The 25892-nt window shown below is 50.8% G+C and overlaps 1 protein-coding gene across 1 annotated transcript in view; it reads right to left on the bottom strand.

Annotated features, from left to right (window-relative positions):
* LOC134048156 (hydrocephalus-inducing protein homolog) overlaps window positions 1-25892 on the bottom strand; it is a 75082-nt gene that overhangs the window by 1446 nt on the left and 47744 nt on the right. Inside the window, exons 31-67 of the mRNA XM_062499756.1 lie at window positions 25534-25670; window positions 24777-24898; window positions 24498-24689; window positions 23948-24100; window positions 22662-22901; window positions 22217-22409; window positions 21573-21740; window positions 21102-21344; window positions 19845-19993; window positions 18671-18769; window positions 18193-18376; window positions 17592-17730; window positions 16273-16335; window positions 15579-15876; window positions 14923-15081; window positions 14300-14487; window positions 13943-14125; window positions 13584-13703; window positions 12143-12302; window positions 11865-12037; window positions 11511-11709; window positions 10747-10846; window positions 10087-10186; window positions 9436-9604; window positions 8913-9151; window positions 8528-8588; window positions 7698-7902; window positions 7094-7326; window positions 6384-6535; window positions 5258-5408; window positions 4596-4704; window positions 3764-4018; window positions 3276-3418; window positions 2705-2926; window positions 1246-1415; window positions 625-725; window positions 322-423 (exon numbers count right to left, since the gene is read on the bottom strand). Coding sequence (XP_062355740.1) covers window positions 322-423; window positions 625-725; window positions 1246-1415; window positions 2705-2926; window positions 3276-3418; window positions 3764-4018; window positions 4596-4704; window positions 5258-5408; window positions 6384-6535; window positions 7094-7326; window positions 7698-7902; window positions 8528-8588; window positions 8913-9151; window positions 9436-9604; window positions 10087-10186; window positions 10747-10846; window positions 11511-11709; window positions 11865-12037; window positions 12143-12302; window positions 13584-13703; window positions 13943-14125; window positions 14300-14487; window positions 14923-15081; window positions 15579-15876; window positions 16273-16335; window positions 17592-17730; window positions 18193-18376; window positions 18671-18769; window positions 19845-19993; window positions 21102-21344; window positions 21573-21740; window positions 22217-22409; window positions 22662-22901; window positions 23948-24100; window positions 24498-24689; window positions 24777-24898; window positions 25534-25670 — 6074 coding nt within the window. The remainder of the gene's footprint in view (window positions 1-321; window positions 424-624; window positions 726-1245; window positions 1416-2704; window positions 2927-3275; window positions 3419-3763; window positions 4019-4595; window positions 4705-5257; window positions 5409-6383; window positions 6536-7093; window positions 7327-7697; window positions 7903-8527; window positions 8589-8912; window positions 9152-9435; window positions 9605-10086; window positions 10187-10746; window positions 10847-11510; window positions 11710-11864; window positions 12038-12142; window positions 12303-13583; window positions 13704-13942; window positions 14126-14299; window positions 14488-14922; window positions 15082-15578; window positions 15877-16272; window positions 16336-17591; window positions 17731-18192; window positions 18377-18670; window positions 18770-19844; window positions 19994-21101; window positions 21345-21572; window positions 21741-22216; window positions 22410-22661; window positions 22902-23947; window positions 24101-24497; window positions 24690-24776; window positions 24899-25533; window positions 25671-25892) is intronic.

The raw sequence follows: 25892 nt of genomic DNA, 5'->3' as shown, positions 1-25892 counted from the left end.
AGGATGCGGCAGCTTTCTGTGATGCCTCAGAGGAGTGGAGGAGAGGAACTGACCTGCAGAGAAGAAGAGAACACCTTTCAAAGACAAAATCCTATGTTCCCAGCAACTCTGCCTCCTGCTGCAGGTAGGTGGAGGAGATCTGGAATGCACTTGGAACATCTCTAGCCGAGTACGTTCAGCAGGAAATAGAGCATCTGGGAGCAGGGTCTGCCTGCAGAACACACTCCTGTGCCAAATGAGAAGAGTTGGTTTTAGACAGTGACTTTACATTTGCCCTGGAGTGGGGAACTGCACACAGACAAAGGCTGCAGGGCAGCTCACTCATTACACCATTGTTTTTCCCAGTCTCAGACTTGTCAAAGAGATGACCCCCTTCCAGGTCCTGACCCAGCGTGTGGCTCTTCCCAGTGGCTGGCTCAGCTCCTTTGCAGAGCAGAATGGGCAGAGCAAGAACAGAAGGGGTGGAAAGGCAGAGGGGGACAAGGAGAAGACTCTCCAGCTGCACTGGGGAAGATGCTGATCAAAGCGGACGTGTGGACAAGGATGCAAAAGCAATTCATGTTTCGGGGTCAAGTGGCAGGGTCTTCTCCCCAGGCCCTCAGCCACCAAGTGAAATGCCCTTACCCGTCCGAGTGGTTGAGTATGGCTTCTTCACTGCTTTACTATCTGCAGCTTCCATCCAGCTGTATTCCAGGGTTATATTTCCTGTGTTGTGTATCCTGAAACTAAAAAGCAAGAAGGAGGAATAAAAATAAAAAAAATAAAACAAGTCCAATAAATATAAAGCAAATAGTGCAATAACATTGTCTGATGGACTCCTGGTACCACTTTCTGCTGAGGACCATCTTCTTCTCCAGGCAACTCTACTATGCTCAGACTGCTGTCCTGGGTGGCCCAAAAAGTATTTCCAAGTCTGGAAGTTTAAGAAGAAAGGGCCAACGCGGTGCCCAGGACATTGAAGCTAAGAGGCTTACTCTGCACTTTAGGTCTTGGCTTGACTGCAAACTTATTCTTGAGCAGATGAGGACAAGTGACATGCAGTAAAAACAAACCCATGGCTGGTCTCAGCAGAAAGATATGGCAGCACTGAACCTCTGCTGACCACCGTCTCCTGCTTGGCTTTGTGTGCACATAAATGGGCCTGTGCTGGTTTTGGCTGGGGTAGAGTTCGGGGAAGCGGGCACTGGCTCAGCCCTGGCAAAGGCAGCTCCCGCTCACAGGGCCCTGCTGGCCTCCAGCACTCACATGTCTTTCCTTGTCTGGTTGGGCAAGGTGTCCTTGAGCTGAACCATTATCAGGTTCTGTTTGAACTCGGTGTAGCCAACAACAGCACTGAGGTACACCTTGGCCTCCTGGATGCTCTCATCCACAGTGTAAGCCGGTGCCGGTTCTGGTTCTGGGGCTGTCTGGACCATCTGCAAACAGAGGAGGGAAGAATCACTGAGCAGAGCCCAGAAAGTCAGGCTGACAAGGGAATCTCTTGGCCTCCAAGATCAGCCTCACAGAGGGACTAGAAAGGACCATTCACTTTTACTTTCCTGGAAAGATGACAAGACTGGGACTGATCCGCTACAGTAGTTGTTCCTACCTGTTGATCAAAGCAATCACTACCACAGCTGTTAATATATCCATGGAGACTATAGCTGCATTCCAGTCCCTCTACTTCAGCCTTGTAGAGGGACTGTTTTTTTTCCTGGTCCCCTACAAATCCAGCAGGTCTCACAATTAGGATTGAGTTTGCCTGCTGGAGTTCTGTGGATAGAGAACCCCAAGACTGAAGACCTCTAGAAAGCACCTTTTTCTTCTTGTCTTAGGAGCAAGTGCTCTCCAGATGTCATGTGTGGAGCAACAGCCACACTGCTGGGAGCTGGGAGTGGGCACTTTGGGAAGTGAAAGATCTCACTAGGAAAGTCTCCAACTGCAGATGTGCTGACAGAAAAGAGGATGGTTTAGAGGCCTTAAAATGGTCCAGATACTCGGACAGGACTTTCACCCAAGATGAGTATGTTTGGCAATAATGACAATAAAAGCAGGAGTCTCTGGAGATGATCCTTCTCCAGACTCCTCCATTCTGTCATACTGAGCCTGGGCTACTCCATGATGAGATATCCCCCACAATACAGAGACCACAACCATACTCTGGTATCCATGCAGACAAAACTCGGAGTTCACCAGTATGTGCAGCAGAAGTGTATTTCTCTCCACTTCAAAAGAAGAGACATAGTGCAAGAGACTTAACTGCTCGTTGGTGAAAAGGCACCAAATGAGATGAAGAGATTTCTAACACCATTAAATGGGATAAAATCATATAACGTTGTCTCCCATTCAACATGGGCTGCAACACTTGTGCTTGTGGCACAGACTTCTAGTTTGTGTGTGGCTAAAGGTCCCTTGTCAAAAGGCTTTCCCCTCTTGTGTGTTTCTATCTGGTCACTGTGCATCCACCTCTCGCCTAGAATGCACTGCTGCTGAACCCCACAGACTGAAAGTTTGTGTGTGGCTAAAGGTCTCTTGTCAGAAGGCTTCCCCCTCTTGTGTGATTGTATGAGGTCACTGCATCTCCCCTAGAATGCACTGCTGGTGAACCCCACTGCTGCCCAATGTCCAGAGGAAGCAGGAGCTGCTCAGCCAACCAACAGTGATGGTGTTATGGTGGTTCTTTTTGTAAAAGCTGGGTTGGCTTTTTTGCCGTTGTGCTCCTTACCTTCTTTTTCACAGGCCGGTTGGCTGCCATGTCTTTCCTGGTGGTATCCTCCCTTGTGACAATGCACATTCGGTCCTCCCAGTCCTCAACCTTCCTTTGTGGTAGCTCAGAGTTGGTCTTGATCACCTTACATTTCACAGGGTGCCTCCTGAAGGTGGCTGGGACATCTGATTTCAAGGTGACTGTGATGTCCTTGGCACATCCAGGGTGGAGGTGTCCCATCTAGGGAGAATCAGGCAGTCAAGACCAAACTGGAAGGAAGCACTGCCAAGGGCAGGACTGACAGCGAAAGGTACTGATGTGGTGAGATGCTGTGCCAGGAATCTGCACCTCGGTGTGGATTTATGTGAACTCTGATAGACAAAAGTGTGAACAGAAGGTGCCACCTCCCATAACGTGAAGCCTTTTCTGCAAGGCTGGCAGCCTTGGCCCAGCCAAGCCAGGGACTGCATCTCCTACATGGATGGCACTGGAAGTGGCTATCACTGCTATGTCAGGACTCCCTGCCAGCACCCAGGAACAGCAGGGCAGGGCTTGAGCAATGGGGAAAGGGAGAGCAGTCCACGCTCACCTTGGGGGAGAACTGGAATGCGGCGTCTGCCTCCCACTCAAAGCGCATGACCTTCGTACTGGTATGGTTGGTGATGGTGAAGGTCCTGCGGTAGGGCCTCCCGACAGGACAGTCCCCAAACTGGATGTGATTCAATCTGACAGCTGTTAAGGAGGAGAGCAAGAGATCTCAGTATGCAGGGAGCTCCACCCGCCCCTTTCATGTGCACAGACAGCTGTATGTTCAATGCTTCCTTGCTCCAAGCCTTCCTCCCCGTGGGAGGGAGTTCCCCAGGCCTCTCCCCATCCCACCACTTTCAGAGAAACACTCTGACACATCCCTAAGCCAGCGACATGCAGCACGGCACACGCTGCTCTGCATGCATGGCTGCCACAGCCACGGGCCACCAAGTCCCATGGCTGACAGCCCAGGCCTGGCTAGAGAAAGGACACACTTGATCAGATATTTTCTTCTTCCTTGCTCCACCTTGGCAGCCTCTCCTCTCTTACCATCAATAATGTCTTTCTTCAGACTGCGCTTAGCTCTCCTCTCATCTGTGTCTTCCTCTAGTCCATCAAGGGTGAATTCATCCTTGTGGCCTTCACCCACCAGCTCTATTAGGGTCTTCTTAGAGTAGATGTCTTCCAGTAACACACAAATCTTCCCTTCCAGATGTTGAGTCAAGGTGGGTTTGAAAATGACATCAATATTTGTCGATTGCCCATGATGCAGAAGGAAGAAAGGCTTCTCTGGGGGCTTGCTCTCTGCACAGCAATGGAAATCAGAGTTAAGTGATACAGCTCTACAGAGGAAATACTTCCATAGGATATATGAGGAAGAAGAGGTTGAAACCAGCTGCCCTCTAAGCACAGGTTCTACCCCAGTGGTTCCAAACCCTCTTCCTATGTTCACGAGACTGCCACCTCCAGACACATCAGCACTTAGAGCAGCTGAACCTCACGTTGATGCCCAGCTGTCATTCCATCTGCTTCCAGCCAGTTCCAGCCATATGGAAAGCTGAGCCAGAGAGTGCTTTTGGCTTCTGCTGGCTGTTTGTGTGCTCAGGGGCTGCATCTGTTCCAGCTGGTACCTTCCCAATGCAGCAAATACCTCAGAGGGTCCACTGAGGTAGTGACAGTCCCCCACAGCTCAACCCACCGTGTCTAGAAGAACTGAACAACTTCTCACAACTTTCTAGGAAGGTCTCCAAGAAAAGCTGGGGGGACAGAGAGCCCAAGGAAAGAAACTGTGTCTAACATCTGGCTGCTGCTCAGAGAAGCCAAGAGCAGGGCACATGTTTTCCCTCTGTGCATGATCACGCTTCATGGTTAATAAATTTACCATTTCCAACGCAGTCCTCTTCCACATCTTCAGTGTAGAATCTCTCGAGTGTGGAGCCCCTGCCTTTCAAGAAGAATGCTCCGTGCTCATCCTCCAGGTGTAACATAAACTGAGAAAAGGGAACAGAGAGCACAGTGATACTGGTGTGAGTACAGGATGGCACAGGGACTGACACCGCAGTGCTGCTGGTCCCGCAGGGGAACCCAGCACCACTCCCACTACAAACAGCCCTTAGCACAATAGGTTAAGGCAAACCAGCCAGGAAAAAAAGGGTCTTCAGAGACATCTGGATACCACTAACACAGAACCAAACGGGACAGAAAGTAATGAGCAGAATGTAATTAAACTACAACTAAGTTTACTTGAAATGTAGTAAACTAGGATCAAATGCAATCTAATGGAACTGGGAAATCACACATCACCGTGAGAAGAAAAGGTGATGAGAAATAGGGGAAAATACTCCACCACCACTCCACCTGTGTTTAACTTAAAGAAGAAAGACTGGATGGAAAATTCCCAAGAACTCCCTTCTTGGATGTCAGTCACTTGCTTAAAATTAATTTCTCACACCTCTTCTTAGGTGTGCCATGTTTTCTGGGACCCTTCCCCTGTGCCAAAGGCATTTGTTCCCAAATCAGACCATTCCTTGAGCAGGTTCTCACCTTGACAGGTACGATGCCATTGTTATGGATGACCAGGGGGAGCATCTCTGTATCCCCCACCCGGAGTCTCTTGAAGCGCAGCACAGCATTTCCCCTCTTGCTGTGAGCACTTGGGCACACGACTGTCACCTGTGGCTCATGCCCCTTCCCACTGATGGTGAAGGTCAGGGTTTGGGGCTTAATTTGCACAGAGCTGCAGGAGAGGCACAGAAACAATTTCAGCTGGCACTAACCCATTTCTCTCTGGGCAAGGGAAGCAGCAAGCGCCACCCACAATGTTTTTCCCTGCCTGGTGCCCCTGTACCCCACAACACAGCCCCCCACCAGCCTCTTCCCAATCCATGCAGGGCCATTCACAAGAGGAATCTGCTCCAAAGAGCCAGAGCCTTCCACAATAACAGTTATAATTTCACTTAATTGAATCATGCAGTACAGCAGGTAAATAATGAGGCACTAGATGAGATATGGCAAATCCCCTGGCTGCAGGGAGATGAGACATCTGCAACAAGCAAAAGCACAGCAGGGAAGCAGTACAAAAGCAAGGAGGCAAAAGTAAATCATCACCATCAATAAAGATAATTTCCAAGAACAGTAAAAAAGCAATTTTGTATTAGGAATGAGACTTCTCTTGTTCCAATTCAGCCACTAAAGGCTTGAGGAAGGACCGGTCAAAGCCCCACTAGAGAGGTCCCAGGGCAGAGGAACTGGGCTCCTCTTTCAAACCAGCTCCAACCACTCATATAAAACAGCTTAATGAATGTCAGGGAATCACAGAGGATCACTTAATTTTACAGAAACAAACAGGAAATTTTGACTGCTGACAGGCTGGCACCAAACTGCTTCATCTTAGCCTTTGTCCTTGGATACCCAGAGCTCAGCTGCAGCACATCTCAGTAACTTCCAGTTGGCTACCTAATATTTCTGTGTCTTCATAGTTCCTCCTCCAGGCTAAACCATCAGCCTCATTTTTCTGCTCTTTCTAACAGCTACTGCCTCCCAGATCAACTCATGCCAAGTACTCTGCCTAAGGCTACTGAAAGCATTAGAGCTAACAAGAGATCTGTGCCTTCCCAGTGGAGAGGCAGTTTTCAGCGAGGCCACCCCCAGTATTCCACTGGCAATTTACCTTTTTGGGATGACAAGGGAAGCCTTGAAAATACAGCTGTAGTTCTGCTCCTCCAGTGGGGTGAAGGTCACCGTAGCAATGGCATTGGATGAGCCAGGAATGGACATCGTGTCAGGATACAACTTGAAAATGTTATTGATAGGGCTTTTTTCCTTGGGGAAACCCAGAGAGAAAAGTTAGGAGAAGGCACCTTTCAACATGACATGGTTGTATTCGTACATGCATTACTGAGAACAGCCCCAGACAGTGTGTCATCCTTCCTGCTTCCCGAGGCAGGCTCCCTCTCTCCCAGGGAATGCTGACTTTGTGCTAAAGCATTGTGTGTTTTGAGTGCTGGCAGCTGCCCCAGCATATATGGAAGGTGGGTGCTGCAAGGAAAAACCCTGCAAATAACCTAGAACTGGCCTTCAAAGAGAAGGAAAAGCCAGGGAGCCCGAGGAAATGCTCTGCTTTGAGCCCTGGCATGTCAGTTCATAACAGCCCCTCTCTGAGTGTGCTTCCCACTGAAGACCCAGAGGTGTGAGCCAAAACCTTGCTTGGGACATGCAAAATTCAACACAGCTGTTCCCTGGCTCTGCTGCTCTCCCTTGCAGTTTAACCTGCACTAAGCTAGACTAGTCTGGGCCACAGGAAGCAATCCATCTGGAGAACAAAACAAACTCTCACAAGGGCTTTAGAGGGCAGCCATCACCTTGGCCTCTTGATCTTACCTTTCCAGGCAGGGGTTTGTTGGAGAGGACCACGTCACATGGCAGACCACTTGTATTGTAGACACTGAAATGAGCTTCAGCCTCTTGCCCAACCAGAACCTTGGTGAAGACAAATTTGTTCTCTTCTCTGACAAACAGACCCGTGCCTTTGACTGACCGCAGCTTGCAGCTGAGGTTGGTGCTGCTGCAGATCGGGTACTCCTCGAAGGTTAACGTGACATCCTCAACAAGTGCTGTGGACAGACAAGAGGAATGAGCGTGGAAAAGCCTCCCTGATGAATTTATCTGCACCCTGCTGGCCTCTCAGAAGGCTTGATGAGCCCCTTCTGCCGACGTGACTGCTAAACCCAGGTTTGGGTGAGGGAGCTGGCTGTGAGGATGGAGCTCAGTCATCCTCAGTCTTAGAGAGCAGTGCTTTCCTTTTATCCGTCCATGCATCCCTCTCAGCCTGAGAGGGATGAGTCCACTGGTAGACTTGAAGAGGGCTGGAACCTCTTCAAGGATTTTAAGGTGGGACACCAGGGCTAGTGTGCCTAACCTAGCAGCAAGTTGAGGTACTGATCAGCAGCGGGTGTGACCAAGGGAACCTGTGGACAGGACGTACCTGGGAGGCAGGACTCGGCAATCAGGGTAAAGGGAATGCCCAGGGGATTGTCCTTGGGGTCTCTGCCTGTGATGTCAATGTAGAGCTGCCCCTCACATGTCCCCTCCTGCCCTGCGAGGCATTCCACTGTGATCTTCTGCTGGCCCCATGGAGCGACAGAGCCGGAGCAGGGGGACACCGTGAACATGCCAAGACTGAGGTAACCCTGCAGAAAAAGTTCCAAGAGAGGCTGATGGCTAATAGCTGTGCCCTGAGCACCCCAACAAAGAATATGTCCTGCCTTGGCCTCCAGCTGGGGCCAAGTACCCAGTCCCAGGGCAGGGAAGGATGAATCCATGGCCCAAAGGCAGCTCCAGGCTGAGACCAACAAGCCAAGAGGAGCTGCAAGCATGTCACAAGTGACAGAGAGAAAGGAGTTTGTGTGTACAGAATGAAGGTGGTAGCTGTGATCCTTCAACCTCCAGAGGTAACACAGGACAGTAGAAATGGCTGTGAGAAATGATGGGAGAGAGGTAAGGGACTGGGTAGAAGAAAAAGCAATGTGTTCTGAGCTCTGTGGACTGGGAGTTTAGTGGGGGATGTTTTTGCTTCTGTGGTGTTCACACACCTATGCTGGCTAGCAGCTGTCAAACACAGGACCTGCTCCCCTCTCTTGACCCCACAGCTCCAGGTCTGAGCCAGAGTACAGGACTGTCAGTGGGACTGAGCACATCCAGGACTCCATCCTGAAGACTACATCCCACCCTGTGGTGATCAGCCCCCAGCCTGGGCACAGCAGCATGTTCTCACATCCCCTGCAGCAGCACTGCTGGGGAGCAGGAGTCACCCACCTGTGTCAAGGAGCTTGATTTCAGCTTTGTTCCTGATGGAGAGGATTCCTCTTGCTTTGAGCTGAGGAAGGAGAAAGCAGAGGTGTCTGTCATGCTGAGCTCCCCTGCCTTTCTCTGAGGTCAAAGCTGGCTTTCCTCCCCACAGAGGAAAGCCTTCCTGCTGCTGATGGCTCCCAGAGAGCAGCCTGCAGCACCCAGTGCTGCAGAGAGCAGCTCTACCACCAGCTTCATAGTACACATGGGGACACCAAGGTGATGTTTTGCTCCCTCTCCCCAAGCCAGGGATGCAGATGGATGATAGCCCAGGTCTCCTGGCTGCCTGCCACATACCAGCCATGGGGTGGTGCCTCCTCAGACAGGAAGGGTGGTGCAGGGCTTCTCATACCTTTTGCTTGCCAATGCAGATGCATCCTCGGGTGCTTGGAGGATGTGGAATTTGAAGTTGAGCATGCCTCTGTTCTCCAGCACAACAGTCTGGGTCTTCTTGGTGCCCTTGAGCATGGCCCCAAAGTTGATGGGTGAGGCAGGCTCAATACTGTACTTGCTGTACACAGCTTTTGCCGACACCCTCACTGGGATGGTGGCAACAGTCTGGCTTCCTTCCCCTGAGCTGGCATCTGTCACCTGTGTGCACAGGAAGGGGTGGTAAACAAAGCCAAGAGGCCAGCTTGCTCTACCCCAGTCGCCAGCCTCCACCCCAGGCCTCCATCAATTTACCCTCCCTGTTTAAGCACCTCCTCCAGAGTCAGATTCTCAGCTCCACTTAGGAAGCCTCCCAATGGTTTTGAAAGACTTTGTGTATGTAGGAGAGAGGATTCTCCAGTTAAAGCCTTCCTTCCTTTAGATACCTATCCTGTTGATGCTCCCAAAACACCGTGTGATAACAGAGCCTGGCCCAGGGGGCTCACCTGGCAGTACAGGATGGGTTTGTTCTTGAGGAGCATTTCCCTTGTGGGGTGGAAGACCATCTCAACATTCACACCAGGCTGGGAGGCAATCAGCATGCCCGACTGAGGCTCAATAGTGAAGTGGGATGCCAAATCTTGCATCCTGGGACCTGCATTCTTCAGCACAAAACTGAAGGGGAGAAAGGGAAGGAATGGAGATCTCTGCAGTTAAAAGTATACATCCCACCAGCACAGCCAGGACTTTGTATAGGACCAGGGAAAAAAAAGAAAAGGGAGAGTCCAACTCTGCTCAGGGAATCCTGGATCTTGACAGAGAGTGCAGGCAATCATGAGATTACTGCAAGAACCCTTGACACCAAAATTTTTCATTCACTTCTTTACAGAGCCTCAGAAAGAGAAAGGAGGTGACCATCAAAGAAAGGCAATGAATCTCAGCATTTCAGTGGCTGACATTTCTGGGACTCTCCTTTGGGTTCCTCCTGGGCTGTGGAGAACTGCTGGATTCTCTGGTATAATAGTTGAGATTAGAGAGCCCTAGTTTGATATTTACCAAGAGGTAGCCAGCATTGAAACACGTTCTAGCCATTGACAGAGGCAGAAGGCAGGCCTGGCGACCCCAGGAAAGGCTCACTACCAGGCAGCTGGACTCACCAGTACTCAATGTTGTACATCCCTTTGTTCTTTAGACTCAGGACTTTCTTCACATTTTCCAGGACATTAATGGTTCCAAATTCCAAGCTTCCATCTGGACCTGCAGAAAACCCGCAGAACAAGGTCAAACACGGTATTTGTGAGCTGCTGCAGAATACACCAGGTCACAAGCTACATGGAGGTCTTGGCACAAAACCCTTTTCAGCAAGTTTCTGTTCTTGAAAGTGTTTTCAGCTACTTGTCTACCCGTTCTCTTCTTACTCAAAATATCTGCAAGCTTAGTAGCTAAGCCTTAGGAGCTTGGCTTCCATTTCCTCACTTCCAAGCACAAATCCAATTACTTTATATGCTGTGCTGAGCCTGTGGCAGTTGCCAACTGCCTGTTCACATCTCTGTGGTTTCAAAGCCCCCAAATCCAATCTGCACGTGAAGCTGTACACTTGAAAGGTCAGAGAGGAGGGACTTAAGGCTGTCAGTGCCCTGATGAGGTTTTATTACACACAGCTTGCAGGGTATGTGCTTTATGTATCCATCCCATCCCATCCCATCCCATCCCATCCCATCCCATCCCATCCCATCCCATCCCAAATGCTTTGGTCTCCCACCTCCCAAGGCAGTGCAGTGCACCTGGACTGCTTTCTTTGGGAGGCATCCACTGACCTTCAGGCATGTCGATGCTCAGAGAAACATCACAGACTTCTGCAGAGATCTCAATGTCTTCAGCCTGAACAATCCCCAGGACGTTTCCTGTATCTGAAACCTGAAGCAGCAAGAAACAAACATTGTTCAGATGATTCTTTTAGTAGACAGCCTGTAAGTCCTTGTCTCTGCTGGCTGCTTCCTCTGTGGTCTCCCTGGCTTCACAAATGTTGGTGGACTCACAAGCTTTGTTTGCCTGCCCCAGTGGGATTCTGCTGCAGAAAAAAAGCCCTATCAGCCCAAATCTGTGCTCCTATAGCAGGGAACACTGCTGCCAGAGCATCCTTGAGAGGCACAGGGATGTAAGAACAACCACAAGAACTGTGAGGTGTCTCAGAGCAGATGGCATTGACATGCCTCTCCAATCACCCTGCACCCTCTCTGAAACTCAGCCCCTAAACCACGGGGAACAAAATCCCAGCGGGAGTGTTTGTTGCACTATGCAAGAGGTTCAGACAAAGTCCAGGAGGAATGCAGAGATAACACTGCAGTCTGTACAACCAAACAACAGCCTTCAACCACTCACAGGGACAAAGTGGTTGTGGTACAGGCTCAGGATGCAGTGTCTGGTTATCTGGGGGGATGTGGATGCACTGCACGTCCTGGCAAACGCTGTGTAGAGGCAGAGGTTGGGGTCACAGCACCCTTGAATCTGTCAGGTGCAGCTCTTCCTGAGTCCACCCCTAAGAGCACACAGCTGCAGGGCAGGGCCCAGTCCCTCTCACCTCTAGTCGCAGGGTCTTCTCAATGCTGCCAATCTGCTCGGCCTTGAAATTCAGGGTCACATCAAACTCTGAGCGGGGATCAATGATGCCGTTATCTTGTGACAAGGAGAAGGCCTCAACAAGGTCATCCAGCCCAGTGAGCTTCCAGGCCATGGGCAGTAGGGTGTTGTTTTTCAGGACCAAGGTCCTGCTGTCAGTCCTGCAGAGACAGGAAGGCACTTGGCATTATCTGCTGGACAGTCACACCAGCCTCACCACTTAATGCAACTTGCAGCAGCTCCATCCATGCCCGGGAAACCAGGTCAAACATTTTCTCTTTGTCACAAGTCCTGGAGTGCTTGTGGGAGGACTGACCTGTGCAGAAGCAGCTTGTCAAAAGACAGCTCCAGGGGGCTGACCTCCAGCATCACGTGCACCCCATGGCAGCACAGGCTGAAAACCACTGGGTCTGGGTTCTTCTCAATGCAGCAGATGAGTTTGTCTTCCAGGAAGCCAGGGGAAGTGGGGTATGCCCAAATGGTCAGCTCCTACACCCGGCCCCACAGAAAGAAATAGAAAGAGCACTGTGTGTGAGCAGGAGGAGCAGCTCCTGGGCACTTGTACAGTGCCTGCTCTACCTGCCCTCCTCCTACCTGCTTCTCCTTTGGTTTGAGTGTCATGCTGGGAGGGTCCAAAAGAAATGTCTCTGCTTTCCCATCATTCTCAAAGGAGAACTGGACCTCTGCATCCACAGGGGAGTTGTTGAGGATGGTTAAATTCTCTGAGTTGCCGGGACAGTTCCGGGCCTTGTACCTGTCCACAAAAGGGGAAAAGGCTGCAGAGGAGACTGTTGCCTTTGCCACACGTCGAGGAGAGCTCCATGTGCACCCAAAGAAGCGGTGCTGGAAGACCCAGTTCTAACAAACAAGTGAGGGAAATGGATCCCAGTCAGGGGCATGGACGTGTGCTCATCCTTGCCTTACTTTGATGCCTTCCCCTGGACTTGGTGCCTCCACCCCAGAAGCCTGATGATGCTCAGGCCACTTCAAGAGTTTTTAATACAATATAAATTCAAAGGTGCCTAGAAAAACAACAGTACACCAGGCACATGGGTTCTTTCCCCTTCATGGGGTGCCTTCCCTGCAGGGTATAAAGAAAGAAAACTCCTTCTTTAAACTCCTTTCTTTTGTAAAAAAGCTTTAGTTAGTCTCTTTCATAAAAGTCATGAAATTGCTTTGGATTTCATGCGTTAGCTCAGCATCTGAGAAGGAAATTTAAAGCACCAATTCCCAAGAGGAATGCAAATAGATAACAAGCGACCCTTCTCTCAGGTGTGGAGATTACTTTGGAGTGAAAGGGTTAAAGAGGCAAAGAGAAATCCCAGATTATCCATCAACCTGGCTAACAACTGTCTTTTATTTTTTTTAACTATCGGGATTTCATTTCCTTGCATTGCCAAAATAGACCTAGCCCTCCAGAGCTCCCATGGAGACAAGAACTTGATGTTAAATATTCTTAAAATTAAAAAAAAAATGACAGTAAAAGTAGAAATACACAATAGCTTCAATGACAGCGTGTTTAGGCAGACTTTACCTAGCAGTGAGGATGCAATGTCATCACAGGAAAATGTACATGATGCTGTACATTCCCCCTGACACCCATTGGCAGGTGAACCATAAATCTTATTATTAATTACAGATTAATGAAAGGTTCACAAAACCATCTACAGAAGAATTGCTCAATCAGGCTACCTGCAGAGCTCAAAGCACCTCTAAAACCACCATACAGTTCATTCCCTACAGGGTGAAGCTGAGATGTGGAGGGGGACAGAAGTTGCCCCCCAAGTCTCCTTTGGTCTGGAAGCAGCATGCGGCTCTGGCCACCAAGGCGGCCACCAAGACACCCACCGGGTAGGCAGAGCAGCTCCTCCAAGGCCCATTTGCCTCTTATCTGCTCAAGTTCACACATCTGTGGTCCTTCAATCCCATGTGTCTCCCAGGACTCTGCTGGGGACTGCCCTGGATTGTGCCAGCAGGACAGCATGTCTCTCCAAGCATGTCCAGGAAAGAACAAGGCCCAGCAGGGAGCACATACCACTCTCTTGATTTCCCACACAGCAGAGGTCCAAAGTGGAATTGCTTTGTGCTCTCAACATATTCCTTGAAGATGATTTCATCTGCCTCCATGGTCTCCCTCCACTGTGGAAACACCAGCCTGGGCAGAGAAAGTGGGGAAGAAGGAACTATGAGATGCTCCAAGTAGGAAATGTAGTCAGAAAGCCATAACCCTTCCTGGTGGCTGAGGCACCATCTGCCTTCCCAGCTCCCAGCACAGGAAGAGATGCTGGGTGACCTCAAGCAGCACCACCTGCCCAGGCCAGAAGCACCAAGGGGCAGCCCTGGCTGTGAGTTCAGGGGGCAGCAGTGTGGGAGGCTGCCAAGGGCCAGCCTTACCGCGGGTTCTGGCTGATGCTGGGGTACACGCCCGTGCCACTGCAGGGCAGCTCGTACTGGCGCTTTGTCTCCACGAGCTCAAACCTCAGCGTGTGCTCAAACTTCCCTGGCCTTTTGGTGGAGAAGTGGACCTTCAGTTCCACCTCACCGTGGCCAGGCACTATCCATCGGTACCGTTTCAGCCTGGCAATTAAAGAGGAGGCTTCAGACATTGCTAAGGAGCAAATGAAACAAGGAGGGTGCACTGGCCATCCCGTGGAGGCACTGGCACAGGGTCACTGTGGAGCTGGGGATGACGGACCTTGTTTGGCAAGAGGACCAAGAAGCAGAGGCATCACCTCTTCCCATGTGGCTCACCTGTGGAATTCTGTGGGGGTTGAGGCTCTTTTCAGCACACTTTTGGATCTGGTTGCAGAGGAATCCTGGGGACTTTCTGTTCTGTGTGTGGAGATCTGGTTCTCCTTTGGAGAGTTGTCTCTGCTGGCTGCTTTATGTGTCTTTGGTTGGCCCTCGGCAGAACTGCCCTTGGCATCTGGGGCCTTGGCCTAAGGGGAGAGAGAAAAGGGAGGGACAGGTGAGCCCTAAGACATCCCCATCCTGGAAAGCAAAGCAGGTATTTCTCAACCAATGGAAGAGAGAATAAATAAACAAATAAGTCCACCTGCCCAGGGTCTTGGTCTTCCTTACTGGTGTTTGTTTTACCTAGGACACCCCTTCTCACTTCAGGACCCTGTTCTCAAAGGAAGTTGACAGTTTTAGGTGGTTTTTTTCCCTCTTGTCTTACAGAACTGCTCTGTCTCCCGCAGAGCTGTCGCTTTTGTCCCATCCCTGACAGAAAGGAGACCTGCAGACACGGGGCCCCATCACATCTTCACTACCTCTCCACAGTGATCCTTCTCCATCCAACCTGTCCCCCATGCCCCCATCTAGCCTGGTCCCTGCCCTGGCACCTTCAGTGCCAGCACCACTGGAGCACCCACCCGATTGTCTTCCATAGCAGCACCTTCCGGTGCAACAATGGTGAAGGGCTTCACACACTCTGCAGAACCCAACCACTCCTCTGGGTAGTTGACTACGGAGAAGACAGCAGCAGGGGGCAGGGGAGGCCCTTCGGGATGCAGTCCCAGATGTCTCAGCATCTAAAACAGAAGAGAAAATCCTGCTTATACTTCTGTTGCCTTCATCCTCACAGCTCCTTCTTTCAAGGCACTGATCTTTTGGCAATGGGGTTTTTGATTTATCTGAAGTATACAAGTGCTTTGTTATGCCCAGTGGGGTGAGCAGGCTCCAGAGCAGAGGCAAGAGCTACAAGCAGGACTGGGACAGAAACCTCTCCCAAGTGACTCAGCTGAAGAAAACAATGACCATGAGCTGCCCTGTCCTGGGACCATTTCTAATGATTTCCAGGCTGGGAAACTCTGAACAGATGGGATACTTGTACACAGAGCACTCCCACTTTCTGCCCACTGAGGGATGGATGGTGATAACCTCCCCATCCACACAGATGCTACAGAGTCATTGTGGAACATCATCAGGTGCCTGGACAAGGCTCTGTGCCATTGTCACCTGGGGGGACACAATACTCCAGGATCCAAGACCACAGCAAGCTCAAAATCTGAGCCTTGCAAGGTTTTACCTTATCTTTTGTTGGCAGCCTCCCATCCCTCAGGATCTCCCTAATCATGGCCTTTGGATCTGTGACCTGGATGTCCAAGCACCACACCCCGACATGCTCATCTCTGACAGTCCCTTCTGCAACTTCGCTTCGTGTCTCCAGATGAGATGACTGAAGACTCCTTTGGCCTCCACATTTTTGTTCAGGCTTCTTCTCCACCTTCTCCTGAGGCTTTATGGTCTTGTGAAGCTTGTTTTCAGCTGAAGGCTGGGATGTGTTTCCATTCTGGATCACAGGTAACTGTACAGAACCCTGAATCCTGTCACAGGAGGAGAAAACCTGTGCATTGTCCTGCTGCGATGACTCATAGATCTGAAACCTCTTCTCCATCTCAGCAGAGTACTCTGGGATTTCAGTTTCCAACTTCTCTGGGGCTTTGGTTTCCCTCTTCTTTGGGGCTTTGGCTTCGTCCTTCTTTGTGGCTTTCGGTCTCCCCTTCTCTGTGATTATGGTACCCTCCTTCTCTAGAATGTTGATTTCCTTCCTCTCTGGTGTTTTGCTTTCCTTCCTCTCTCGCTGTTTGCTTTCCTTCCTCTCTGGGGGCTTGCTTTTCTTCTTCTCTGGGGATTTCCTTAATTTCTTCCATGTTTTTGCAGGCTGCTTCCCCAAGGAGAAATCCTTCTTTTCCTTCTTCCGCTTCTCTTCCTCCTTCCGCTTCTCTTCCTCCTCTAAGGCTTTTGCTTCCTCCTCAAGCTTTTGAGCCAGCCGCTTCAGCTCCCTTCAGCAAACAAAATAGAAAACATCTCTGAGAGTCACCACCACAAACCTGCGCTCATCTCTGAGAGTCACCACCACAAACCTAGGCTCACTAGTCCTGGCTGGCCCTGCACTTTACTGCTTGACCCTGAGGCCAGGCAGAAGCACAATCTTCCTCCACCCACACAAATTGGGAACATCCCAAGTGAGGGGAATGGTGGAAGAGGCCCTCCAGCACCAGCCAAACCTAAGCTTTGCCATCGTAAGGTCTCGACTGTGCAACCTCCCTCTTAAGGCACACCCAGACAACCCCATCACACTGCAAAGGCTGATCCACCAGCTCTCTGCACTGATGACTGAAAACGCCCTTCATCTCTTGACTTCCCAGTTTAAACCAGATCACAAATTGCTAACATCTGCTTATCCCTCCTACAATTCTAACTCAATTCATTCACCCCACTTCTCCCTGGGCATAGCCTGCTCCTTAATGACAATAATCCTATCAGTCACACAGCAAAGGCTGCAGGAACTCCTCTCCTGCAAGACATGCTCTTGTCAGCCAGATTTCCTGCTGGAACCCAGCTGTAACCAAGGCAAACTGGTGCTATCTGCCATGGAAACTATTTGAAGCAGCCTCGTCCGTCTCCTCCCCATGAAACCAACTTCAGCCTGAGCTGAAAAAAGTCCTGATGCACAGGCTTCCTTTAAGCAGCCTCCTCTCCCAGCTCCACACTTTTCCTGTGTGATCTGAGCTGAGCTACCTTGCTGGAGCAGAGCTTCTCCTGGGTTTGCCTACTGCTGCAGCTGCAGGGGAGCCTAAAGGACATGAGCTTTTATGGATGGTGTCCCACCATAAGGAGAACCCTGGCAGATCAGCATTGCAAGGACCTCATCTGTGGCAAGACCAGCACCAAGGGTTTGTCTGGGCCCCACACCTACCCATACCACAATCCCACTGTATGGGTGAAGAAGAGGGATGATGAAGAAGGTGTAAATCAACATCATAAAGACACTTCTACAGGTAGTGCCAAGGCAAACCCAGAGCCCAGCTCCCTGCAGGCAGCATCTAAACTGGGAGAGCTCACCACTAAAATAGAGAAGATGTTTTATCTCAGCAGAAGAAGATCCTTCCTCTCTTGGGAGCCAGGGAGCTAAGAGTGGCCGTCCTGTGTTGCTGCTGGCCTTTGCTATCAAACACCTCTGAGCTCAGAGTCCTTGGAGCAGGGAAACCCTGCAGGGACACTACCCTGAGCAGTAACCCATGGAAGGCTTACTCACCTCTCTCTCTGTATACACTTCCTTTCTGGTATTATTTTGTCCACTAGAGCTTTCTTCTCAGGAAGGGCATCATCCTCATCCTCATCCATTTGCAAGACATATTCTGTGCTCCTCTGAATAGGTTTTTTCCTCTGCCATTCTTTAGCACAAACCAGAGGAGAAACCATGAGTGACCAGAAGCAGAGCTGAGTGCTCTGGGTCAGCCGCAAGGATTCACAGCTTTTCCCAACCCAGCCTATCATACCAGGAGATGCTGGGGAGCTCATATCCCTGCTCCAAAAATCAGACAATCACCCAAATTATGGCTGGGCAGTGAGCTCCTGTGCTTTGCCTGGCTTAAGCGCACCAAGGCTGAGGACAGTCTTTTGTCACTGAGCTACAGCAGCTTGCACTCGTGCCCACGCTTTAATGTTAAGAGATTTGGGTGAGTCTTAAAACCTCAGATCTCCTGCAACTCTGAGATGAGTGCTGGTTACACTGAGGTCGAAGGTAGAAACATTAATAAAAACATTTCTTACAAGCTCTGGCTGCAAACCCAGATGCACAGAGATAAAGTTGAGGGCTTGAGAGAGAAGCTTTGAGAGGGACAGATATATCTCACCTTCCTTCTCTCTTTCAGCTTCCTCCTTGGCTTTCCAGGAAGCATAATCCTGATGCAGGTTCACCATGTAGATATGATGACGATTGTTGACAGCTTTGAATACACAGAGCAGAGAAGATTCCAGGCTGCTTGTGAAGAGGCTCTGCAAGCCATCAAAGACCACTCCCTTGGAGCAGTCTTCATGCTGAGAATAAAGGGAAGAGCAAGTCAGCCATTGCACGCAGGGGGCTCACAGCTGGACAGTTAAGAGATGTCACAGGGCACCAGCTATCCTTGTTCCAAGGGCATTAGCTAAGAACGGCTTGGATGTGTCCTTAGGCTCTGCCAACTAGGGGCATCTGCAGCTTCCCCCAAGGTTCCCTGCACACAGTCCAGGATCCTCCAGCAGCACGTACAGACCTCCTCCTCCTCTCCAAGTCATACCCCTCTGCCTGTCTCTCCAGAGCAGGAACGTCTCCTTTTCCCCCACCCCACACACCTTCAGCCTCTCACAGAGGATGTCCACCAACAGGTCCTCGGGCAGCACACAGCTCAAGCAGTTCAGATCTTCCCCATGACTGCTGATGATGTTCAGCTGCTGTGGTGCAGGAGCAGCGGAATCTGTGAACTGTAAAGTGGAGCATTGTTAGGAAAATAAACCACGGTGGAAAGCCCTGAACAATTCCCACTGCTGGGCTCGGAGCTGGGGGTTCACACTAGTGGAGAGTAGAACAACCCTGCAGTGCAGGCTGGAGCTCCAGGTGAAGGGCCCATCTCTTGGCCAGCAGGGACCTGAGTCTGCAAGCCCCCAGTGCAGCCTCCCAGCACTTTGCTTACTGCCTGCAGCCAATACTTGCCAGTAAACCATTGAGAACCAGTGGAGTTTGTTGCGGTGCATATTTGTTTCATTCAGTTCATTGTTAAAGTTGTCATAATGGCTTGTTCTTACTTTTCCGTGTCGTTTTCTGTGTTTTCCCCAAGTTGGTTTATCCCTAAGTTCTACCCGCCCCTGAAACTACCTTGTTTGACATTCCCCACCCCTTGTTCCCAAACCTTCCCTGTCATTCTGAGAATACCCTGGGCCAATCCCTTGTTGCTCTGCCCCCCTGGAAATCCCCTAATACTCGATGCCCCATTGGCCCCATTGGCCCCATTGGCCCATGTCACCCTTTCTCCCTCCCCCCCGGCTTCCCTCATTGGTTTGTACTTTGTTAGACCCTGCCATTCACTCGTCCCCTAAGAATTCCTTATTGGTTGATCGTTTGTACCCACCCCCCCAGTGGGTACAAATCCCGGGCACAGCAGTGCTTGGGGCTCTATTGCTCCTGCTCCCTTCAGGCCTAATAAGCCTTTTGTTGGAACCTCAGCAGCTGAGAGCCTTCCCTTTTCTCCTTTGCCTGACCTCTGATGCTATTATACCGTTTGAGCAAGTGGCACATAAGGTTCTGCCTGCAGTAAACCCACACTGAGGCAGTTCCCCGCACCTTTTGTGGTGCCAGTGTTTCTCTTGAGCTAGCCCGGACTCCAGTAGCCGTGTCAGAGTTGTCTGCCAGAGCACATTCTCAGCCCAAGTCATCCCCAGCCTGCCAGCTGGGCTTGGCACTATGGACCCACATAAGAGCCCCCGCCCATCTCAAAGACAATGCAAAGGTCCCAGGGCAGGTCATGTTTACCTTGGTGTCCTTTTTGTTGGGTTTGCTGGCTGGCTTCCTCTTCTTTATTGCTGGAGGGTTCTTGCCTTTGGAACTCTTCTTCTTCATGTTGTTTTTTCCCCCAGAGGCTTGTTTATTCTTGGTCTGAGCAGTAAGCAGAGGCTTTTTACCTGCACAAGGGACAGATGGTTCAGGAGGGCTTTGAGAAACAATTAGGCACCTTTCCCCACAGTGGGCATAACCCTGGGCCCTTGAAGGAATGTGGCACTTTTTCCCCAGTCTGTTGGGCACTGGCAGCACTGTTTCCCAGAAGCAGCTCCTTCCCTCCTTATCCTAACAGCATGATAAAATATGCCATCCCATATTTGATTTTAAAGCCAGCACTATGTCCCTCCTAACAACTGTGCGTGCAAGTGACACTGCTTGCATAGCAGTTGCCCTGCAGATGAAAGCCAAAGACTGGTCCTCCATGACTGTTTTTCCATACACGGCACCCATCCTGCATTCTCATGTGGAGACCTGCAGCCCTACCCTACTTGTATCATCTGTCTCCACTGAAATGAAATCCTCCTTGTGGGAAAACCCCAGCTGGAAGCCAGACTTTTCTTCCTTCCACCAGCCCCCAACCCAGCCAGGTTCAAAACCAAGCGATGCAAAACTTCCCCCTGTACCAAGCCAGGTCTGCCTCACCCTGCAGAGCTCAGGGTACACACTTCCCAGTCAGTTTCACTAAAGTCTTTAGTTTCACATGGAGAACAGCCCAGCATTCATGAGCTGTGTTCCCTGACAATGGGCATAGGTAAATCTCTGGAGAAAAGAGCTCATCTGTAGCATGTCTCATTGGAAATTCCTCTGGGAGGTTGCCCTTCCCTTCCTCTCCTTTGCAAGGTTAAACCCACAGTCAGTCCTCTTGTGCTTAATGAGCCACTTCAGAAGGCTTTTTCCTTGTTAGAGTGGGCAGCAGTTCTGCCTGCTGCCCATGGAGAGCAAGCTTGATTCAGCTTTGAGGGAATATAAAATATTTGGGAAAGAGACAGAAGTGCTTCACCACCCGCAGAAAAATGAACATGTGCCAAGAACGGCAGCAAAGGGGAAAGGGGGCTATGAAAGAACCCCTGACTGAGCCCTTATAAATGGTTTCTTTCTTTCTTTATTTTTTTTTATTTTTTTTTTAATTTTTTTTATTTAAGACGAGCTACAGATGCATTTCACTCACATTCCCGGACAGTCATGGTGGGTTTTTCAAGCACTGGCTCTGGGTCCAGCATTTCTCCTTACCAGCATCATCTTGGTTTTCGCCTCTCAGCTCCATGGCAGCCTTGGTGCAAAGCTCCTGGGCGCGGCGCCCTGCTTGGCTCTGATCATTGGCAATGGCCTCTTTCACCATGGTGTCAATGGACAAGTGAGCAGTGCCATAATAGTGACACAGGGCTGCCACTATCTCTGTCTTTCCTGAGAGAGAGGAGGACTGCTTGGTGACACTTGCATACGAGGAATTACAGGGACAGGCCTTGGAAGAACCTCAAACAAGATTTTGAAGTAAAAAGGACAGTGGGAAAGCAAGTGTCCCTCTGGGGAGGCCATGAGGGAGGCAGCTGGAGTGTGGGTACAAGCTCTGAATTCTAGAGCCAAGAGGATCATCTCCACCTCCTGTTCAGCTGAGGACTTTGCCTTAAGCACCATGGTCCACCAGGATGTGTTCCTCCTGCCTGCCCCTCTCCCTGCAGCCCAGGGCTGCAGCTCACATACCTGACCGGGGTGGCCCATGGACAATAACAACAATCCCTCTGTCCTGCTGTGCTTCATGCCTCTCTGAAGATGGGTCGATGCCCAGGTGGCGCATGACAGCCTGAGAGATAGGGCTCCCAGTCACTTCCACCATGGGCTCAGGAGAGGGTGTGACAGCCCCATGATATGCTGCAGTGCAAAACCAGGGGGAAAAGTCAGCCTCCCGCCCTCCTTTGATCCTCATCATCCTCCCCATCTCCTCAGATCCCACGAAAGGAGACTTGGTGAAAGCAACATGAGCTTGTTCTTTTGTTGCTAGGAAGGTGCAAATATAAAAGAGCCAGGGATATTAGACCTGGTCCTACTGGCTGAAGAACTCATCCAATCCTAGTCTTTGTGGCTAAGGGACACAAGGGAATATCCTGATTTTATCCCCAGTCTATAGCAGCAGAGAGGAGCTTCCTTTGGTGACATTCAGGGTAGAGAGAGGATGCCCCAGCCCTTCACCCAAGAGTTCCTCCACCAAGCTGGGGAACAGGCAGCTGCTAAAAGCATGGGCTTTCCCTGGAGAACAAGGTGACAGACAGTTCAGGGTGTATGGGCTGGACTCCCTGCTGTGGCCACAATCAAGACAGACATGGCCAAACCCTCACTGTTTTTCTGACCTGGTGCTGCCTTGTCTATGGCCTCGGCCTCAGCCTCAGCCTCTGCCATGGCCTTGAGCTCTGCCTGTTGAGCCTTCAGCCTCTTCTGTGCTTCACAGTCCTCCAGTGCCTCTGGGGGCAGCATCCCACCCACGGTGCATGGAGGCATTAGAAAGTTCTTTTGGTACTCAGACCCCGCTGCCATCCACAGGATCTGTGCAGGTAGGGAAGAGAAACCATACGCAACATTCATTTTCTTGCCTCTCTTCACACACACTCAGCAAACCCATTTTCTGTCTCCTCCCATCCTCCCAACAACACAAACTAGTTAAGTCCTCCCACAGCACATCAGCAGACTTGGCTTTACTCTGGGGATTGCCTCCATCTCCCTGGCACAAGCCTGGGAATGCTGGAGTGCTGTGAAGCTTGGGCAGCATATACATGGGGACCACACCTGCCTTCTCACCTTCTCTTCCTCAAAGTACTGCTCATCAAAATCCAGTGAGTAAAACTCAACAGGGAAGCTGCATGGGTTCTTCACCACCACTGTGGCGTCCACCCCATCGCTGTCCACCAGCACCCATCCCATCTTGAGTGCTGGGGGGCTAAACTCCAACCGTGGCTCTAGACCCTGTCCTGAGAGGTGCAGCTTTAAGTGATTGCTGCTTCCACAAACGTTAAGCTTCAGCTCATTCTTGTAAGACCTCTGAAAAGAGAAAAGTGCAGAAAACTCATCCATGGAGTCCCGGGTGACAGGACCCCAAATACAACGCTTGCCCCAAGGTCAGGGTGTTACCAGTCCCTCCAAGGTGAATGGAAACCAGGTATTTACTTATGCTAGATACTACAGCCTCTGTGTCCTGGGTCTGAGTAACTGGGATGAATCCTGGTGTGCATTCTAACTGCGTGTTTGGGTATCAGATGGAAGTACAATGGACTGTCAGGCGTTTCCACCTAGTCATGCAGCAGTGCAGTGCTCATGAGAAGGGCCCTCGGGGTTACAGTGTCCAGACACAGTCCTGGCACTGCCAAGTCAGGCAAACACCAGCTCCAGGAGAGAAGCAAATGAGCTCTCACTGGCTAGAAATAAGGGTCATCTTCTCTGCTTAGTGTTTGGCTCTGGTCATAGCCAGACACAAGATGGTTACATCTCTCGAGCAATTAAAGACCCCTGGGACTGTTAGCGGGCACAGAAGCACTTGTGTCCATACTGGTACACACTGTCAGTTTCCAAGAGCCAGCAGCCACAGGCAAACTGCTCTTGGGAATACTCCATCCTTTAAGTTGAATCCCCAGCTGCATAGGAATGAGCAGGCAGGCCAGAGCCCTGGCTACTGCTGGCAGCACACCAGTACAGGTGATTGTCCTGCCGTGCCCAGGAAGGTGTCTGGTGACTGTTTTGTCTGTCAGTTCTGCAGCAGGACGAGCCTAGACTGGCCATTCCAGGACTGTCCTCTGCAAGTGTGGAGCTGCAAAGACAGCCAGGCAAGAGGGAAGCACAAGGGGAGTTGGGCACACCCCCCTCCTTGTGCCAGGAGGCAGCCACAGAGCCCTGATGCTCTCTCTCTGTGCAAGCTCCCTGTGGGCATTTCGAAGCACATCTCGCAGGAGTACTCTTGGGGTGAACTGAGCCATGCTGAGAACGGAGCTTGCAGAAAGCTCCCTGTGAAGGCACAGCTCATACCTCTGCACCAGGCCCTCATTTCCAGATAGCCCTGACAGGCCTCCTGGGCTGACACCTGCCAATCTCACCTCCTGCTTGGGTGTAAACTGGATTTGTAAGTTCTGCCACCTTCCTGGATTGAGGGTTCCTTTGGAGGGCGTCACTTCAAAGGGACAGGGCTCATCCTCCAGCACCTGCTGCTTCTGACACATGGCTGGTGTAATGCGTTTGCGTTGATTGTCCTGGGCACAGAAACCAATTGTGTGAGGTCTCCTCAGTGTGTGAGGACAGAGCCTCAGTTCTTGTAGTGCTCTGAGACACTGATGATACTGTGCTCAGAGTACCCACAGCCAAACCAAGTGTGGCCCCCATAGCCTGGAGCTGCAGCAAAAACCTGTGAACTGGGCAGGCAGATAGGGAACAACTGTCCTGAGAGAAGGAATGGGTGAAGATGGCAGAGAAGCAAAGCATCAGATAATGGAACAGGTCCAGGCAAAACAGTCTTGATCTAGACCCTCAGAAGCATCCTCAGACACACTGTAGATCCAAGTGGTCAGGCAGCCACAAGAGCAGAAAAGGCAAGAGACACAAAGAAAACCCAACCAAGAAGTTACATGTTCGACGTCGCCTGTGCTTTACCTTCCTGACAGGCTTGATGGCAGTAATGAACCACTTGCAGGGTACATGGAACCAGTTGTAGAGCTGGACTGTCTCAATCTGGCACTGCCCAACGAGGGTATCAGAGAACTGCAGTGTGTTCTTGGAGAGGTTGAGCCACCCTTCCAACACAGTGGCATGGAGGTGGATGTTATACGTGGGGCCTTTTGCCACCTGGAGAAGGACAGAGAAGTCAACGGAGGGTGCAGGTGACATCTGCTGCTGCACCCAGCCTGCTGCGTGCCCCAAGAGCTCTGGTACCTCTATGGGCAGCAGCACATCCACGTCACCCCGTTGCCGGTGGGTGCTTTCAAAGCACACCTCAAACATTATGGTGTGTCTGTGAGGCAGACCCTGCATCTGGTCCAGATTCACTCTGAAACCTTGAACAGATGAAAACAAAGCAGCTGAGATACACAAGAAACACAAAATGTGTCATAAGCACGTTAAGGTCTTACAGGTGTCCTGACTGAAAGGTCAGGGAAAAACCCCATGCCATGGTGTGACCTGTCAAAAAAGAGTGCACCTGAACACCCCTCAGACACAGTGAGCCCTTGTGTGATGGAAGCACAGTCCTGCCTCAAGGCCTCTTTTGGAAGCCTCTTTTGATCCACCAGAGGATGACACAGGCTGTTTCCTCAATAAAGGCTGAATACAAGTGCTGTGACAGTGTGGACTCCAACCAAAGCACTTCCAAAACACAGCAGAGTCTGCTGGTTTGCAAAACAAGCCCACTGAGTGCCCAGAGAGACTTGATGCTTGTGAGAGCCAAGGGCAGAAGATGCTGAGAGGTGATCAGGGTGATGAGCCCTTCTGGCCTCTGCACTGAAGCATTAGGGCAGTCACAGACAGCCCAGGTCCCCTGAGCATGGCTGGCCAGGGGAATTCTGCCTCTAAAGCTCCCAGCAGGGGCACTGAGAAGAAAAAGTTCAAAAACCTCACCAAGTTCAGTGGCTTAAGCTAATCTGTCTGAGACACCTCCTTCAAGCCCACAGGAAGTGTCTCCAGCACTGCTTACCTGTGTCCTGCAGGGCAGATACATCGACCTGGAAGGACACTGGGATCTGCCCAGGGTTGGTGATCACCAGGGTGCGTCTCTTAGTGTAACCCTTACGTACAGTGCCCATGTCCAGCACATATTCAGGCAGCTCAACTCTGCAAGGAGGAATAAGGACAGTCCTTAAACCACAGCCTGGCTGCATGTCCAAGTGGATGGGGGATACAAATAAAGTGGCTAGTTCTTTATTCTCTGCTGTAAAAACTCAGCTCAAGCCCATGAAATCCATGGCCTGATCACCTGACAATGACTTTGGGAAGTCAGGAGTACAGGTCCTAGGTTTTATCAGCTACTAATGGTACGTGAAAATGAAATTAGTT

The sequence above is a fragment of the Cinclus cinclus genome, chromosome 11 (assembly GCF_963662255.1).
Source record: "Cinclus cinclus chromosome 11, bCinCin1.1, whole genome shotgun sequence".
NCBI lineage: Eukaryota > Metazoa > Chordata > Aves > Passeriformes > Cinclidae > Cinclus > Cinclus cinclus.
This window is presented reverse-complemented; position numbering and strand designations above follow the sequence as displayed.